General features: G+C 46.0%; 1 protein-coding gene across 5 annotated transcripts; it reads left to right on the top strand.

Moving 5' to 3' along the window:
- The first annotated feature begins 82 nt into the window (after positions 1-82).
- BIRC3 (baculoviral IAP repeat containing 3) lies at positions 83-18,821 on the top strand. 5 transcript variants are annotated; one of them, XM_028105936.2, is made up of 10 exons: positions 83-354; positions 3,736-4,279; positions 5,600-6,820; positions 6,931-7,030; positions 9,300-9,378; positions 12,142-12,190; positions 13,741-13,983; positions 17,370-17,624; positions 18,032-18,073; positions 18,187-18,821. In XM_028105936.2, the coding sequence occupies exons 3-10, from the start codon at positions 5,968-5,970 to the stop codon at positions 18,378-18,380; spliced, it is 1,815 nt and encodes a 604-aa protein (XP_027961737.1). In that variant the 5' UTR covers positions 83-354; positions 3,736-4,279; positions 5,600-5,967; the 3' UTR covers positions 18,381-18,821. The 5 variants fall into 5 exon arrangements, with proteins under 5 accessions (XP_027961737.1, XP_027961733.1, XP_027961734.1 ...); XM_028105932.2 differs by having other exon boundaries at positions 3,736-6,820; XM_028105933.2 differs by having other exon boundaries at positions 341-426; positions 3,736-6,820.

Raw genomic sequence — 18,821 nt, 5'->3', positions numbered from 1 at the left:
GAAGCCGGGCGGGGTTTCGGCTCCTCCGAACCCGGGCGCGGTGACCCGTGGCCGCAGCACCGCCGTCGGAAAGGCCGCGGCCGGCACAGTGGCGCCCCCGGGGTCGCGGAAATCCCCCGGGGAGCTTGCCAGGCCGCGGGTTAGGGGAAGTGCGTGCGGTTACCGCCGCGGAGTTCCCCCACGTCCTGCGAGGAAAGCACCGGCCGCGGCGGGCAGCACAGATGGGGGCGGGCCGGCCTCCGAGACGCTAAAAGCCCCGCCGGCCTCCCGCCCGCACCGCAGAGCCCGGCGACCGGGGCCACCCGAGGACACGGCCGGCTTCAGCCGCGGGCGCGCTGGGCCTGGGGGCTGCAGGTGCGTGACGGCCCGCCCGCGTGCGCGTGCGCGGACCTCCCCTCGCGTGGGCGCGGGGCCTCGGGGCGGCAGGTGGGTAACGGGCCGCCGCGGTGCGCGTGCGCGGACCTCCCCTCGCGTGGGTGGGGCGCACTAGGGCGCACGGTGGAGGGCGAGGGTCGGCAGAGAGGCCCGCGGGCCAGACAGCGCTGCAGGGACCTCCCCCCCCAGCCTGTGTGCACCCCCGTGCCAGTCAGCGGTGAGCCCAGGGGGCGGGAGGCCCTCGTGGCCGGGCTGACCCCAGGGCCCGGAGCTGTTCCCGCGCCGTGGAGGGTGCCCGGTGAGCTTGGGGACAGTCTGCCCCAGAACTTCATAGAAACAACCCAATCACATCGTTCGCGACCCCGTGGAGGAGCGAATGTTGGCGTGTGTTGGCACGGAGAGTAGATTTCTGGTCGCTGTGTCCTGGTGGGCAGCATGGGAAGCCCGCATTGCGGCTCATCTAGTTAGCCAGGTGTTGGGGGGCACTGGTCCGATGCTAAACTAACAATGGTACTAACTTGGTTTGCTAGCCGTCATTACTAGCACCAGCTGTTGCTAACACCTGCTGTGTGCGGGACCCTCTCCAAACACGTTTCAGGTGTGTTTCAGGCAGTTGCCATGATCATCTCCGTGGATAATGAGCTTGCTCGGGCTCAGGGAGGTTTTCTTGCCCAAGGTCACGCCCTCTGGTAGGGGACCTGAATGGTATCCAAAAATCCAAGAGGTGTGACTTCAAACCCTGATATTAAACCATCGGGGAGCAGACTTTGTAGTCATTAACGTAAAACTGATGTTCTTAATACCATGCAGATGAGGCTGTTGTGGTCACGGGGTGCTTGGTCAAGTCCGCTGACCTTGCCTTGTGCAGCAAGTGTCTCCATTTTGTGCAGAGCCAGGTGGATGTTGGTAGTGGGAGGGCCGGTCCAGAGCTGATAGCTGGTTCTGCTCTGAAGGAGCTCAGCGTCTGGGGGAGGCAGGAAGGAAAGGCACACTCAGCCTCCAGCATCAGAGCCTGGGTCTGCCAGGTGCCCAAGAGGGTGGAGACACCCACCAGTCCTGGGATCAAGCAGATTGCCCACCAGAGCTGTTAAGAGAAGAGGCTGAGACCTTGAGCCATTCCTAGAGGGAACCACTAGAAAGGAGACAGGAATCCCAGAGTGGTATCGAGAAGTCAAGGAAGGAGAACATTTCTTTTCTAAGATTTTATTTATTTGTGAGAGAGCGAGCGAGCTGGGGGTGGGGGGTGGGGCAGAGGGAGAAGCAGGCTCCTGGCTGAGCAGGGAGCCCGATGCAGGACTCGATCCTGGGACCCTGAGACCATGACCTGAGCTGAAGGCAGACGCTTAACCATCTGAGCCCTCCAGGCGCCCCTGGGGTAGGACGTTTCTAAGAGGAAGTGGGCCCCAGCGTCAGATGTAAACATTTCCGTAGGTTTTGGGAAAGAAGGCTTTGGTGTTATTAATGTGGACAGTTTTAAGCGATGTTGGCCAAATGCAGTTGCAAGCAGGAGGCCTTAAGTGAGACGCTGTTGCATTCCACTGGGCTGTGAAGAGAAAGTGAAATACAGCACAGCCGACCTCGAGCAGCAGGGTTTGAACCGCCCGGCGCCCACTTATGCGCATATGGTTTCGATAAGTATGGTACAGTGTTGTAAATGCATTTTCCTTTGATTTTCTTAACGTTTTCTTTTGCTGACTTTATTGTAAAAATACAGTACGTAATGCATGTAATATCCAAAATACGCGTTTCACCGACTGTTACCAGTAAGGCTTTTGGTCAACTGCAATTTATTATGAACTTTTTGGGAGTCAACAGTTATAGTCAGATTTCCAACAGTGTGGGGAGAGGGCGTGGGCGCCCCTGACCCCTGCATTGTTTAGGAGTCAACTGTAGTTGCTAGAATGGAGTTGAAAGAGGATTTTTGTTGCTGTTCTCATGCCGAAGCCGAGACAGACTTCAGCACGCCTGTTACCTTGAAGGAAGAATCCGGAGGGAGGAGGAGGAGGAAGGGAGAGGCTAGGGCTGGGGGCAGGATTTCTGAGGCAGCAGGTGGGTTTTAAGGGAGAAGCATGGATTTGGGGGTGTGAAAGGGTTACTGTTCAGTGAGGTCTCTTAGGGACACAAGGCAAGGTGGTCTTCCAAAGGGGATTGGGGGGAGCTCTGGGGAGCATTCTGAAGGCTTCAGGGTTGCAGAGGGCAGTGGGCTAGGGAGCTGCCTTGGGCCGTGGACGGCTGGGCAGGTGGCCAGAGCCTGAGCTTGTGGCGGCCCCAGCCCGGGAGGTCTCGGGTGTCCCCCAGAGCATTTGGAGGTCTATGTGTGGAAGTGGGTAAGAGAGTTTGAATCAATGCGGGAGGGGCATCGTGGCATATTTTCATTCTTTTATCATAAACTGTTGCCTACATTTCCACAGGCGTCTGTAGCGTAAGGCCTGGGTTTATGGTCTCAAATGTAGAGAGGCCAGGCAGGTGGCATAAATGAACAGAACTGGGGTCTCTCTTTTAAACAAAAACATACTTAAGATACATATTTTAATGTGTAGGAATAGTCCCCTTTTCCATAAAGAAATATGGTGCCTTCATTTCTTCCTAGACTGTCTTTCTTTGTCCACCTTGCATTTTTGTCACTTTCGACAGACACAGGTATCAGAACAATTTCACTTTCTTCATGACTGTCCCGTCAGAGGAACCCTAGTGCCCATTCAGTGACAGATGACGAGGGACAGTCTCAGTACCAGAGTCACGCGCCCGCTCACAGCTCACTGTCGCCGTGCGCAAACTGCCCTGTTGCCCGTTGGGTTTTTCCAAAGGAGCTTGGGATCTAGGATGTCATGGGAAATCTCTTACTTTTAAAAAATGTTGGTAATTAATCAAAACATTAAAGGAAAAACCAAACTGTGATCCGAGAACAGACGTACTTGGAAAACGGGAGATTGGAGCAGGACATGCAGGTTGATCAGCAGCCCTGGGTCGGTGCCAGCGTCCCGGCCTCTCCGACTGTGCTGTGTTCTGCACGGCTCTGGGAGGGGTTGGGAAGTCCAGCGCTGTGTGGGTGGGAATTCTGTTGTTTCTGTAACTCTTCTCTGTGTATAAATTAATTTCAAAATAGAGAAATAAGTCAAGCACGGAGGTCCGAGTCGGTGTGAGACAGACCTCCTCGTGCCCCTGCGGGCACCGGTTTGAGCCCGTGGGTCGCCCCAGGATTTCTTGGCCACTGCCATGTGTCATGTAGGACCTCGTGTGCACGGTACAGTCCTGAACCACTGGTGCTCTGTGCTGGAGGAAAGGTTTGAAAAGAGAGCATTGTGGTACAGCTATGAATTGCCTGACTTTTAAAACTGTCTTTCTGTTTTTTTTAAACAGGTTTTACAAAAGAGGCAAACTATTCGACTTCTAGATTTTTTCCAGTTTTTTCTATAAATCAGAACATCTCAAAATGGAGGCCTAAAACCCTTAAAAGGGACTTAGTCTAATCTCCGGGAGGTAGTTTTGTGCATGAATAAACAAATTCAATAGTGAACTGGAGTTTTGGTATCCAAAGAATGTTAATTTAAAAAACCTAGATCATATGACTGAATCTAGTCATATGAGTTGTAACTATGAAGTGATGATAATCTTGATTTGAATCTGACTTGTGACATAAAGGAGAAGTGAGTCTTGCTGGAACATACTGTTGAGCCACGGGCTGCAGTGCAGGATAGAAAACAGGAACTCGTGTTTGGTAAAGATCTACAGATGAGTTGCAGTTAGCTAGAACAAAGAGTCAATTAGAGAAATATGCAGGAGAGACTTCTGACGGGTGGGAGTCAAGAACTCCAACGTCAAGAACAAGACCTCCCAATACAACACACGGTGAGAGGGCATGACACGTGAGCGGGGTCGACTGGTGAAGAAATTACCTGACCAGGTACATGACCATCGATATGTTAGAAGTCCACAGTTTGGTTTGTTCAAATGCGCTCTTGTCTGTGAGAAGGATAGCAACGGGAATGACAGCTGGGTGGTGACATGTTGGGAAATGAACAGACTTAGCAGAGAAGAGGTACACAGAGACAGGGATTGGCACCAGGAAGGTTTTTATAACAACGTGTAATGTTTTTGTCCAATGAAAAGCAAACCAAAGTGAGGCACAGTAACTTAGCTTTGAGGGAAATCATCACCGGTATGGAGATGCATTTCTCATGCCATCTGGACGTAAAGCATTACAGTCTGCGTGGAAGCCCCAGCATGAGTGCACCAGGGGCCAGACCGCTGCTAGAAAACCCATACAGCTTGTTTGCTGGTCCTTGCTAATATTCTGGATGCAGACCCTATTTACTGGTAGCTAGTCACAACTGAGACATCCCAAATTTTACGAAGGTCTTTGCTTGTCAAAAGGAGTAGACTGTGACAAAGTAAATTTATTATTTTTTGTTATGATAAATTCTGGTTCAAGGTATGCTTTCTGTAAAATTAGTTCTGACCAAAGCCAAATCTGTATGATTTGATTATCCAGCTTAGCCTACAAATTCAGTGCTCTGACTTTTGATTCTTTTAAAAAATAAATCCATTATCAGAATAGAAGACCTGGTATTATCTCTCAGCAGCCTGAAGCTGAGCCCAAAAAGACCAACTAAGTGAATACATTCATCTTGATAATTTATTTGAAATAAAATGTTTAATTTGCTAAGTTCTAGTGGAATCACTATGACTCAGCAACCAAGCTCCTGATTATGGGAAGTAATTATTATTTAATAAATTTTGAAATAGGCCTTAAGATGCATCAACCAATTCCCTTCCTATTTCAGCTCTTCATTTATAGGAAAATTCTAGATTGTTTTGTTTTCCCTATTAAAATTATTATAGGAAGAAAAATTACTTAATTTGTGCAAGAGTTGGGATGTGCTATATTTCACTGCATCTCAGAAGTCATTGATTGTAAGACACACCATCACTTTAAATACTTTCGGGAAATACAGATGCTGCTAATGAAAATATGATGTTATTAGTTGTAAGATACCTCTCAATAACAGATACTTGAAAGATGCCTCTTAAAATCAGTAAAATAGGGTTGTGCGTTCTTTTGAGGTAGGTCTTATGCTTTTTCTTTTTTTCTGGCTACCAAATCTCATAATTAAAAAAAGGCAAAACAAACCTAGTTTGAGTTTAGTTTCTGTAGAGCACTTACTGAGCATAGCTTTCCCCATGCAAACAAGCTAGTTGCATAAGTCCCACGTTTCATCTGCAGGCTGGCTGAATGCCGCAGCACTGTGCCTGGGAGGGACCAGACGTGGAGTGGCCTCCGGTGACCCAAAGTGCTCTACGCTTTCACGGAGGGTTTTGATTTTCTTCATGAGGTGCTGTGTATCACCATGTTTACACTGTGTGTATAAAGATCATGCAAAGGTGTGGGTGTACGTAATTGTCCCTTAAAATGTGTCCGTGTAGAACGCAGACTCTCAGCCAACACCCTAAATGTGCAGAGGAAGAGAATGACGAGAGACGTCCCGGTGTGGATGCTCCACTGAGGATTAAAACTAACCCAAATCAAGAGCCGTGCACAAAACTACCTCCCCTGAGAAAGGCTAGTCCCTTTTCTTCCCCGTCCACTTCACTATGAACATTGTACAGAATAGCCTGTTCTTGTCCAATTTGCTGAAAAGCACCCCCGTGCTTGAGCTGAAATACGACTTTTCATGTGAACTCTATAGAATGTCTACATACTCAACGTTCCCCGCCGGCGTCCCCGTCTCAGAGAGGAGTCTGGCCCGGGCGGGGTTTTACTACACTGGTGTGAACGACAAGGTCAAGTGCTTCTGCTGTGGCCTGATGCTGGACAACTGGAAGCCTGGAGACAACCCTGTTGAAAAGCACAAACAGCTCTACCCCAGCTGCACCTTTATTCAGAATCTAAAGTCAGCCCGCATCTCGGGAGCCAGCTCTCCACCTCCTCCTCCTTGTTCAGTAACAAATTCCACACATCCACTGCCTCCCAGTTTGGAAAACACTGGATATTTCAGTGGGTCTTATTCCAGCTTCCCCTTGAATCCCGTGAACTTCAGACCAGATCCGGAGTTTGCTCCCTGGAGGCCCAGCCCCTATGACGGCGCAGTGAAGACGGCGGAAGCCCGCTTACTCACCTTCCAGACGTGGCCCTTGAGCTCTCCGCGGGCGCCGGAGCTGGCCAGGGCTGGCTTCTACTACGTAGGGCCTGGAGACAAGGTAGCCTGCTTCACCTGCGGCGGGACGCTGAGCAACTGGGAACCAAACGACAGCGCTCTGTCAGAGCACCTGAGACACTTCCCCGACTGCCCGTTTGTGGAGAGTCAGCTCCGGGGCGCGCTGAGGTCCACCGTGTCCAACGCGAGCATGCAGAGCCGCGCGGCCCGCCTGCGGACCTTCGGCAGCTGGCCCCGCCACGTGCCTGTCCGGCCCCAGCAGCTCGCCACGGCGGGCTTCTATTACACGGGTAAGAAACCCCATCTGGTCATCAGAGGACCCGACCGCGTGCTTTACCTCACACGCTCGGAACGGGCACGTTCTATGAATTCAGACGTTCTGGTCCAAAATTAATTTCAGGTCACAGCGACGACGTCAAATGCTTTTGCTGCGACGGCGGACTGCGGTGTTGGGAATCTGGCGACGACCCGTGGGTGGAGCACGCCAAGTGGTTTCCGAGGTAATTGCAGTGAAGCTCTCTTTGCAAATGCGTGTGGTGGTTATGAGATGGGTTGTATGTGTTTCCGTCAGAATCAGCGCTCGCTTTACTCTTTGTTTCAAAAACGCACTTGTGAATAAGTTTAGGACGGATTACTTAGAAAAATAAACGATTTTGGTGGAAGATAGAGGCTCAGGGGTTTTTGTGTGTAACGAAGAATATATATATATATATTTTTTTAAAGATTTATTTGAGAGAGCGAGAAAGAGAGAGAGAGTGCATGAGAGGGGTTAGGGTTAGAGGGAGAAGCAGGCTCCTCGCGGAGCAGGGAGCCCGATGTGGGACTCGATCCAGGGACGCCAGGATCATGACCTGAGCCGAAGGCAGTCGCTTACCAACTGAGCCACCCAGGTGCCCCATATATCTGTTTTAAAGTAATATATGTTCATTATAAAATCCAAACCACACATTGTAGAAAAGTACAGAGAAAAAAATGTAAGTGTCCAGAAATCTCACTATCTAAAGAAGACTAGTTGATGAATGGATAAAGAAGATGTGGTTCATATATGCAATGGAATATTACTCAGCCATAAAAAAAATGAAATCTTGCCATTTGCATTGACATGGATGGAACTAGAGGGTATTATGCTGAGCGAAATAAATCAATCAGAGAAAGACCGTTATTGTATGATCTCACTCGTGGAATTTAAGAAACAAAACAGAGGAGCATAGGGGAAGGGAGGGAAAAATAATAAAACAAGACAAAATCAGAGAGGGAGACAAACCATAAGAGACTCTTAATCACAGGAAACAAAGAGGGCTGCTGGAGGGGAGGTGGGGGGATGGGGTCACTGGGGGATGGACATTGGGGGCATGTGATGTGATGAGAACTGGGTGTGATATAAGACTGATGAGTCACTGACCTCTACCTCTGAAACCAATAATACATTATATGTTAATTGAATTTAAATTGTTAAAACATGAAGTTATTTTAACATTTGAAAAAAAAAATAGAGGACCTGTTAACATTTTAGTGAATATCCCTGCAGACATCTTTTCATGTATATGTACATATACAAATAAATGTATATAATGTCACATGAATTAGATATATATACCGTTTTGAAACTTTTTTTCAGTCAATCTTATGTCTTAAATGCGTTTCCATTCTTTCAACATTTAATTTAATTGATTATTGCTAGGCACTGTTCCAGTGGTTAAAATCCTCAGTTGAACAAAACCAAGATCCTTGGTCTCATACATTAATTTAATAGCGCGAGAGGCAGATAATTAATAAAAACCTAATAAATGAATTGTGTAGCATGTTGGAAGATAGTAGGTGTTATGGATAGAATGAAAAAACAGAGCCGAGTAAGAAGAATCAGAGGCAAGTCGCAATATTAAATAGGGTGGTTAGGGTAAATAGAGACCCACCTCCTCTGTTTTCATCACTACAGAACATTTCATTGTCAATCCTTACAGTTTAATTATTCCGTGCTTATTTACATCTACTTTTTTTATTGAAATCAAGTGGCTTATGATGAAAAACTTTTAGTATTTTTAATGTTGCTTACTAAGCTCAGTATCCTGACTTATTTTCCTTGTATAAGTTTTTAGTATAATACTCTATTTATAGCACCTTTACACGCCCCAAATATTTTAGATTTCAAAAGTTGCAAAGATTGTGAAGAATACCTTACCCAGATGTTTTTTGAACAGTGCTGCTAGCCTTCCACGATGGTAATTTTGTGAATATATAAAAATAAGGGTGAGTTTGCTTTGTTTGTGTGAGGGGTTCATTTTGTGCTCGAGTTAGACCATGGTGTGTGGTACCTAGGAACTGCCAAACTGGGGAGGGTCTGACTTAATTAGAAAATGTGTTCACCCTCCTCATTATTTCTCTTGTCCCTCTTTGTATATTGTGAGCTTTTAAACCTGCAAACCTTATGTGTGAGCAGTCGTTTATGAGCAGGCTCTCTGCCTGTCTCCCTGGCTCTGTTCTCAGTGCTCAGAGTCTCTGTAGCAGTTTTTGAACTTTTGAAGAGAGCAGCTGGGAGCTCCGAGTGGAGACAGCCTTCCTGGCCCCCAGGAGACTGGGAGCCTCATGACCCGTGTAACTCCAGCTGTGGCACAACACCATGCGCAGCCCCTCCTGCTTACAGCATCTTGCCTTTACTGCAGGGTGCCGGATGAGTGTCAAGGGGTTATATACATGCTTATGTTCACTCAAAATATTTAACAAGCTACACATGGTGGGATTAAAATAAACTTAATTCTGTTTCCATTTTAGGTGTGAGTACTTGATATGCGTCAAAGGACAAGAGTTCATCAGTCAAATTCAAGCCAGTTACCCTCATCTACTTGAACAGGTAGGGAAGGTTTTCTTTAGATCATCGGTTGATGACAGATAAATTATTTTCTGATAACTACAGAGAGTAGTACTTTAGTGAAAAGACAAGAGTTGCTTCAAAAATACATTCATTTTTTTAAGATACCCAACATGATCTTAGAACTATTCTTTGGATAAAAACAGATTCAGAATTAGAGATTTCCTGAAAAATAATGTTTAAGATATGGCTCTAAGTATTTCTATAATAAGGTTGCAATACATTATTTGAGGAAAAACTTTGGCTGGGATGGTAGCATTTAATAGTTTTACTACACAAATTTTTGTTTAAAAGACTTGAGAAAGAGAATTTTATTACTCCTTCTAATCTTCCTGGAAGGAGATTGCTGGGAAGGTGGCAAAGTAGGAGGACCCTGGGCTCACCTTGCCTCTCCCATGGATGCAACCAGGTAACACCCACATCAGCGTAAATAACCCAGAAAACGACTTGGAGCCTGGCAGGGCCAACTCCACAACTAAGTACAGAGAAGAGGCCACATCACTGCGGGTAGGAAGGGCAGAGACTCTGTGGGCAGCTAAGCAGACCACGGGCCGTCTGCAGGAGGAAGGAGCCAAAGGCTCAGAGCAGGAGAGAAACAGACCCCACACCAGGGAGCCCACATGGGGAAGATGAATCCCTGTAACACGTGGCTGTGAAGACCAGTGGGGCTGAATTTTGTGAGTTCTTACAACCAGCAGGACTCAAAACTGGAATTTTAAAAACGGCAGGCTTGGCTCTGGGACAGCCAGTGGGTGAGAGGACACTGAGTCCCTGACCTTAAAGACACAGCACAACAAACAGCCTGTGGAGATACAGCGTAAGAAGCAGCAGGCTGAAAAACACCGGGGACAATGGGAGACAGAGTTACTCACTAATCTCGAAGTTCACTGAGGGATGTCTGCAGGAGCAAGGGCGCTGGCAGGTGCCATTTCCCACCTCTGTCCCTCAGCATAAATGCACGGCCACCTGTGGGAACCAGGGTGGTGCTGAGGCTCACTACCTTGCTTGCTTAAACTGTGCCACCTCCTCCAATGGCCTTCCCCAGTCCTGGTGCCATGGGTCCCCTCCAGCCAGAAGATAGGCACAAACCTTGCTAACACCATGTACTTTGTGGATCCACTCCATCCAATGCATTCTTGGCCGAGCACATCCATACTAGCGCTGCAAGCCTGGTAGTGCGTAAGGAGTCCCGACGGGGGCCAGCGCCGGTCCCACCGTGTCCCCAGCAGTGAGCTGGGAGCAGACAGCTGGTCTGCCTGCAGGCCCCGCCCACCAGTGAAAGCTTCTCAACAACACAGAGAAAGTGCCCTGTGGTTCGGGGCTACTGCATCTCTGGTCTGACTCAACTCAAACCCACAGTGGCCCCAGATTGGCCCACAAACAATACAGGGATGAAACCCTGCCCACAACAGGCAAAGACAACCTCTGCAGATGGCTGGAATAAAGGCAAAATTGGCTTAGCCACAACAGCAGGGCACACACAACACACATAGGAGATGCCCCTGAAGTGCCAGGTTTGGGGGAATGGGGGACACTGCATTGCAGGGCACTCCAGGACCTCTTCTTCATAAGGCCACTACTTTCAAGAGCAGGAGATGTAGCTGACTTTCCTAACAGAGAAGCGGACACGGAGTTAGACACAATGAGAGAGAGGAATATGTCCCAAATGAAAGAACAGGAGAAAACGACAGCAAGAGACCTAAGAGAAACAGATACAAGTAACATGCCTGATGGAGAATTCAAAGCAATTAGCATAAGGATACTCACTGGACTTGAGAAAAGACATGCGTGAGCCCTGTAACACAGAGATAAAGAATAACAGAGATAAATGAAATGAGAAACACTCGATGAAATGAACAGCAGGATGGAAGAAGCAAAGGAATGAATTAGTGATCTAGAAGACAGAATAAATGGAAAGTTATCAAGCTGAGCAGGAGAGAAAAAAATTGTGCAAAATGAGAATAGACTTAGGAATTCAGTGACTCCATCAAGCATAACAATATTCACGTTATATGGATCCCTGAAGAGGAAAAGAGAGAAGGGGGGGGCAGAAAATTTATTTGAAGAATTAATAGCTGAAAACTTCTTGAATCTGGAGAAGAAAACAGATATCCAGATCCAGGAGGCAGAGAGAGCCCCCAACAAAAATCAACCCAAGGAGGTACACACCAAGATACACAGTAATTAAAATGGCAAAAAGTAGTGATAAAGAGAATCTTCAAAGTGAGGAGAAAAAAGTTATGTAGAAGGGAGACCCCGTAAGTCTAGCAGAGGTTTTTCAGCAGAAACTTGGCAGGTCAGAAGGGAGTGGCAGGATATAGTCAAAGTGCTGAATGGGAAATAATCTTCCTGGAAGAGCAGATAAGAAGGTCTATAATAGTTTGGGGGTCAAACACTTTTTAGCCATAGTCAGTAGAACTGATAGAGGGTCCAACATATCCCAAAGGATGACCCAGAAAATGTAAGATGTTGGGATGAAATGCAAACAACGATTGTCTCATATATCACTGAGAAGGTGTAGCCCTTTTCTTGCCTTCAGGAATACAGATTCCACAAAGAATAGTTTATGGTGTAGAGAATAACTCTTGAATGTAAATGAAATACTGCTTTCGAGATAAAAAATCATTTTGCCCGTAAGCAAGTCAGTTTGCAATGAACTGAGTAAAATAGATCTCTTGACTCATTTATATTGTAATGGACAGGCTCAGACTTATATTTTGATTTATAAACTTTTTTCCCCTGTAGCTGTTATCTACTCCAGACAACACAGAAGATGAAAATGCTGAATCACCAAGTACGTATAATGACAATAATTACTGCATTTAAATAGAACTGTTGGTCCTATGGAGATGGGAAGCTGATAATGGTTAATGAACATTTGTATGAAGCTCTATATGATGCACTCTCAAATGCATTAAGCTGGTATTTCTCAAACTTTAGTGTGCATCATAATTGCCTAAAGGACCAGATCTCTGGTCTCTACCTTAACCCTACTGTATTGAGCATGGCATCTGAGGGTGGGACTTGAGTATCTGTAGTTTTAATAGATGGCATGCATCCAGCGTCCCCCTTGCTCTCAGACCTTGTGGGAACACAGGCACTATGACATGAGACGGCTCACGCATTCTTTCTGTGAAATGAAGAGGGTGGAAAATGTTATTCCCATTCCTCGACAGGGACCCTGAGACTCAGAAAGGTTAAATGACCTGTCTTTTGAGGCTAAACCTAAAAGGTGATATAGAGCCAGTATCTGCACAAACTGTTCTCTCCATTATGTAGTGTTTAATTCAGTTCAATAAATATTTATCGTGTGTCTGCTACTCCGAGAAAAGAATACAGAACAGGGCAAACAGAACTCCTGCTCTCGTGAGCGAACAGTCCAGGGGATACACACAAGTACACAGAATATGGTCAGAGAAGTAAAGGGTGTTGTGCTGTGGGAGCACATGAGGGGCCGTGCACCCTGCCTTTGGAAGATGAGAGAGGCTTTCCAGAGGAAGTATTTGACTTAGCACAGAATCGAAGGGGAGGGTAGGAGTTAACCAGGGACAAAGGGAGAAAAAGAATATTCTAGGCAGAGAGAACAGTGCATGGAAGTCTTAAGTGACAAAAAAGAATGGGCACGTTTGCAGAACTGAACACAATTCTGTATGGCCAGAGTGGGATTTGTGAACAGGCCTGCACTCAGAGTGATCAGCCCTGCAGGCAGAGTTTGACCCGAGAGCCAGTTTGTGACTTCTGGGCTCTAGCATGGCATGTGAACGAGAAAGTGGCAGGTGATGAGACTGAAGAGGCAAGTGGGGCCCGGATGGGTGCCATCTTGTGAGCCACAGCTGAGTGTGAGAACAATGGAACAATGGAATTGTTGCCGGGATTTCGGAAGGAGGGTGACATAGTTGGGTTTGTGTTTATGAAAACCACTCTGGTGGCATATTGCCAAGAAGGAACTAGACAGGAGAGGCACTGTGGGAGGCCCTGCAATGATGGGTTGAGTGAGGACAATGGCCTCTTTGAAAAATATGTGAAACGTACTTGATTTAGAAAGCTCATTTGTTCATTCATCCTGGGGAGAAAAGAATTCTTGGTGGCGGGGATCCCCGACATTCTGTTCCTTCCTCCCACCCATAGTTATGCCCAATAATGCATATTTTGCATCACAATACAATATTCCATATTCTTATTTTAGTGACTGAACATGTACATTGTGATTTTAAGTTTAACAAAGTTAATACAAAACAATGCCTATATGTTTTCTGGGCTTTATGTTTTTGAAACCGTAATGACTTTCAATTCAAAAGATATACAGATTCTCCCAACATGTGTGAAATTCTTTATTTCATGTAGTTGTCCATTTTGGACCTGGAGAAAACCGTTCAGAAGATGCAGTCATGATGAACACCCCCGTGGTGAAGGCTGCCTTGGAGATGGGCTTCAGTCGAAGCCTGGTGAGGCAGACGGTGCAGAGTAAGATCCTGACCACTGGGGAGAATTACAGAACCGTTAACGATATTGTGTCTGATTTACTTCACGCGGAGGATGAAATAAAGGAAGAGGAGAAAGAAAGAGCAGCTGAGAACAGAGAATCAGGTATGTACCCATACTGACCAGTGTCCATCTCTGTGTGGATATGATGTCACAGTGAGGATGTGATGTCACAGTGAGGATGCGATGTCACGGTGAGGGTGCGATGTCACCGTGCGGGTGCGATGTCACCGTGAGGGTGTGATGTCACGGTGCGGATGGGATGTCACGGTGCAGATGGGATGTCACCATGCAAATGTGATGTCACGGTGAGGATGTGATGTCACCATGTGGATGTGATGTCACCATGAGGATGTGATGTCACGGTGTGGATGTGATGTCACCGTGCGTCAGTCACAGAAAACCTACTGCTTGTCAGGGCGATCAGGTGTTATGTTCAGTGGTCTCAGTGTGAATTCTGGAAATTTTTTACATTACAGTGTATTTGAATTGCTCATTAGTCAATTGAAAATGTATGTGTTGAGTGAAAGCATGTTCTTAATTTATACTTTTACTCTGGGTCATGGACTGTGTATGTAATCTTTCATGGCTTGTGATCCCATGCTCACTCCCTTCGCTGCAAGTTGGGGTGGGATCAGGGACAGTTATCTTAATATTAGTGTCCTGAGTGTCTCAGCCCAGTGACATTAGTTATAGCATTAATAACACGCGTTAATGTGTGAATTATGATGAGGTTTCCCGCCTGCCCACAGGGAATGAGCTCCCCTTCAGGGAGTCCCTCTGTTCTTGAGCGGAGGGCAAGGACACGGTTGCACGTTCTCTCAAGACAAGGTGACCATGTCCCTCCACGCTAGCCATGTCTGCCGCCGTGTGCCCTCTGCTCTGTGGCCCTTCACAGAGACTGCCCCCCCCAAGCATGTCCATTCCCATGTGGCCACTCTGAATGCTGTCCTCAGTCTGACCTAGACAGAAATGTTCATCCCTCCTTTGCTGTTTTTTGCCAAGCAGGGACCAGATCCATAAGTCTATTGAAAATAGAGGGCAAGTTTTCGTAAGCTCTTACTAGAGATTCAGGGATAACGGAAGAGCATTATATCACGGGTGGTAATTGACAACTGTAGCTGTTTGGGCCCCTCTTGCTGCCCCTAAACCTATCCTCATGAGTCTCTCTGTCTAGGTTCTGTTTGGGTTCATCTCTGTGTAGCTCTGGACATTTTACATAAATGACTAGGATAGTCCCAAGCATGTTTTCCCCTGCGAGAGCCCACGCTCCCAAATACCCCCAAAGCCTTGGAAAAGAGTTTGCCCCATCTTTGCCCAGCACAATCTGGAATCTTTCTGCCCAGGATGATCGGCCGATTGTCCACTCCAGGCTTGAAGAAGCCTGCCCCTTAGGTGGATTTGTCTTCTGGCCACAACCTGGGCAAAGCACGTCTGATCCTGTCTTTACCAAAGAGTGAAGTGCTCAGTTCCACAAACCACCAGCACAGCAACAACACAGCCCAGGCTTGTCTGCCCGTCCTTGCAGTGGTCTTCTCTGTCTTAGCTGTTGGTCATCATCTTTCAAAGAAGAGGACACCCACCTCCACAATTGTTTGTAGACCCCAGCTATGACACATGTGTATTTCTATCAAAGAAAATCAACCGTCTGTAGAGATGACTGCAGTCAACAACATACCATAATTTGCATCATCAGAAAGATCTTGTAGCACCTCTACTCCGTTATGTCCACACTGCCCACAGCACACACACTGAACGTGCTCTGTGTCAAGAAATACTGTTTGAATGAGCGAATGAAAATATTTTCATTTAGGTTAGTGATGACTTTATAGTTTCCCAAGAACAGTAGGTAAGTAATTCCTTGACAGGTGTGTAAATACAGAGACAATTTAGGGTATTCTTTCCAGAGCAAAGAATAATATGCTTCAAAGGTATTTTCAAGTCTTTAGCTCTTACAAGCCAGAATACAGTCTATGACTTTGAAATGAGTCTTTTTTCCTCAACCACTAGCAATACAATTTTAGAAATCTTGGGACGCCTGGGTGGCTCAGTCGGTGAAGCGTCTGCCTTCGGCTCAGGTCGTGATCCCAGGGTCCTGGGATCGAGTCCCGCATCGGGCTCCCTGCTTGGCGGGGAGTCTGCTTCTCCCTCTGCCTGCCGCTCCCCCTGCTTGTGCTTGCGCGCTCTCTCTGACAAATGAATACATAAAATCTTAAAAAAAAAAAAAAAGAAATCTTAAGAATTTCAGAGAACTTACTACATTAGTCTAAGTTAAATGTAATTAGAAAAATAAATCTTCGGGACATGTGGGTACCTCAGTCAGTTGAGCTTCTGACTATTGATTTCAGCTCAGCTCATGATCTCAGGGTCGTGAGATCCAGCCCCACAGCATCCGGGAGTCTGCTTGTCCCTCTGCCCCTCCTGCTACCCGCCCCCGTTCTCTCTCGCTCACTCCCTCTCTAATAAATAAATGAATCTTTTTTTAAAAAAGAAAAAGAAACCTTAGATAGAAAAAGGCCCTGGTTCTTTTCCCAGTTAATTCCCAGAGCTCGTTATCTTCAAAATGGGTATCTCTGGCCTTGACTTTTTTACTAAGCACTATTTTTGTTAAATGATTCTAGTTTTATGTCTTATTGCTTGACAGTCAGTATTTCTAAAATCTAACAGTCCTGTCCCCCCAAATAATTTTTTTAGACAGCCCAACTTCTGTCATTAGTTATTTTATAGAAAGAGCCTTATGGATCATAGTAAAATTGTGTACTAATGAATAAACTTAGATTCACAAGTCATATTCCGAGACAATAAAATTGCAGAATTTCAAAATATAAAATATTTTATCAATAGAGACAAAATCTGGATCTCAGCGGAGAATACAATGACCCTATAGACAGGAAGGTATATCATCGACAAGTAAGATTTAATCTTTAAAATGCTGTTAGTGCCTTTCCCCACTTGCTATAAAAGATTTGGGTAATGGCAATGTCATGTCTAATTTGGGGAAATAATTAAAACTTTATCCTAAAATCAAATTTCGAAGGAATTGTACAGGTGAGTGATAATTTAAGAAATAAACGTTCTGTCATTTTAATCTCTTGATTGTGTCTTTCCCCAAGTTGACTAGATTGATTTGGAATTTTAATTTTCTTAGGTTCTAAACTGGATTTGCTTAAAGGCTGAGCAGCCGTGCGGAGTGTGCGGGAACACGGACTGACGCCAGACCGCCTCCGTTTACTTTTCCCGTTGTGTGTCCTGCAGTGTGTCGCCCTCTGTCTCTCCTCTGCTAAGGGGGGGATACCAGTGCCTCCCGCGGGTGGCCGCTGGGAACATGGGATGAAGGGACACATGACAGAGAGTGCCCATCCTGACGCCGGGCCGCGGGGACCCCCAGCCTTGCAGTCACCTGCGGTGCGAACGGATCGTGACTTCTTCAGTCATGTGTCCCTGTGAGCAGAGGTGGAACGTGCCTGTGTTTGTTTTCTTGTTTTATAAAGATGACGTATCATTGATCCGGAAGAACAGAATGGTGCTTTTCCAGCATTTGACTTACGTGCTCCCAATCCTGGATAGTCTGCTAACTGCCGGAGTGATTAGTGAGCAAGAACACAGTGTGATTAAGCAGAAGGCACAGACGTCTCTGCAAGCAAGAGAGCTGATTGACAGTGTGTTAGTAAAGGGAAGCTTTGCGGTCACCATATTTAAAAACTCTCTACAAGAAACAGACCCCGTGTTATACAAGCGTTTATTTGGTGAGTGCTGCGCAATTACTTTGGGGAACTTTCTAGGTCAGTTGGAAATACGCTCTTAATGTGACGAGCACTGGGTCATGTATGGAAGTGTCGAATCACAATTCTGTACACCTGAAACTAATATTACACTGTGTGTTAGCTCACCGGAACTTAAAATTCAATTCGGTTCAATAAAAAAAAAAAAAAAGAAAATATGCTCTTGTCAATGCTTTGGGATTACTGGAAGTAATTCAATCTAATTTACAAACTGTTGCACAAAAAGGCGAAAGATTTTTGTTGCATTGACATTATGACAGTTATTGATAGCATTTGGCCAGAGTCTAAGCTGTTAGTTTAAAAATATATATTTTGTGACTAAATATTAACCTTACTTGTTATTAATAATGCTTTTTGTGTTTCTCCCTTAGTGCAACAGGACATAAAGTATATCCCCCCGGAAAATGTCTCAGGTAAAATAGTATTAATGATTTAAACCAGTAGAAATCATGGGTTTTTTCTTGGCTTTTCATTGGAGAAGCAGCAACAAGGTGCCTTCATTAAAAAAATTCTTTTCTCCTGTTAGATTTACCGGTGGAAGAGCAGTTGAGGAGGCTGCAGGAAGAGAGGACGTGTAAAGTGTGCATGGACAAAGAAGTTTCCATAGTGTTCATTCCGTGTGGCCACCTGGTCGTGTGCAGAGAGTGCGCCCCGTCTCTGCGAAGATGTCCCATCTGCAGGGGCGCAGTCAAGGGCACAGTGCGTACGTTTCTTTCATGAGGAAGATCCCAAAGTTTGTCTACACTTTAAAATCAATGGATTAAATGTATTGTAATTTTGACTACTATGCTGGTTGGTTTCCTTAAGATCTTTATCTATTTGCAACTCAAAACTGTTTGATATAAATATATATCTAAACGCTGTGAGCCGTGTGTACCTAAGAGAGTGGGAACAATAGGCTTTTGTTCATGTGAACAAAGAGACACAGCACTACAAGCCCAATACTAAATCAGAATTTCAGCACTACTGACCTCGTAAGTGAAGGAAGCTTCCCAAGAATACTCTGGAGTCGTATTAAGAAACAGGAGCACGGATTATCTGCCTTTCTTGATCCAGATCCTGTATGCAGAAGGTCTTACTATATGTTGAATGACTTTTTGGGGACTTGGTGGATTTGTAAAGAATTCTGTGATGAACGTTTTAATAAAGCCATCAAAGTTA

The sequence above is a fragment of the Eumetopias jubatus genome, unplaced genomic scaffold (assembly GCF_037043125.1).
Source record: "Eumetopias jubatus isolate StellerSeaLion01/CBP00866 unplaced genomic scaffold, mEumJub1_p1.0 scaffold_13, whole genome shotgun sequence".
NCBI classification, from domain to species: domain Eukaryota; kingdom Metazoa; phylum Chordata; class Mammalia; order Carnivora; family Otariidae; genus Eumetopias; species Eumetopias jubatus.
The sequence above is the reverse complement of the archived record's forward strand: the minus strand, read 5'-3'. Positions and strand labels throughout refer to the sequence as shown.

Bases quoted from the DNA above. Each gene is read 5' to 3' on its own strand.
- BIRC3 (XM_028105936.2), top strand. From the start codon at position 5,968: ATGAACATTGTACAGAATAGCCTGTTCTTGTCCAATTTGCTGAAAAGC. The intron at 13,984-17,369 runs GTATGTACCCAT...TGTTTTATAAAG, and splicing joins AGCTGAGAACAGAGAATCAG to ATGACGTATCATTGATCCGG. The intron at 18,074-18,186 runs GTAAAATAGTAT...TTCTCCTGTTAG, and splicing joins CCCCCCGGAAAATGTCTCAG to ATTTACCGGTGGAAGAGCAG.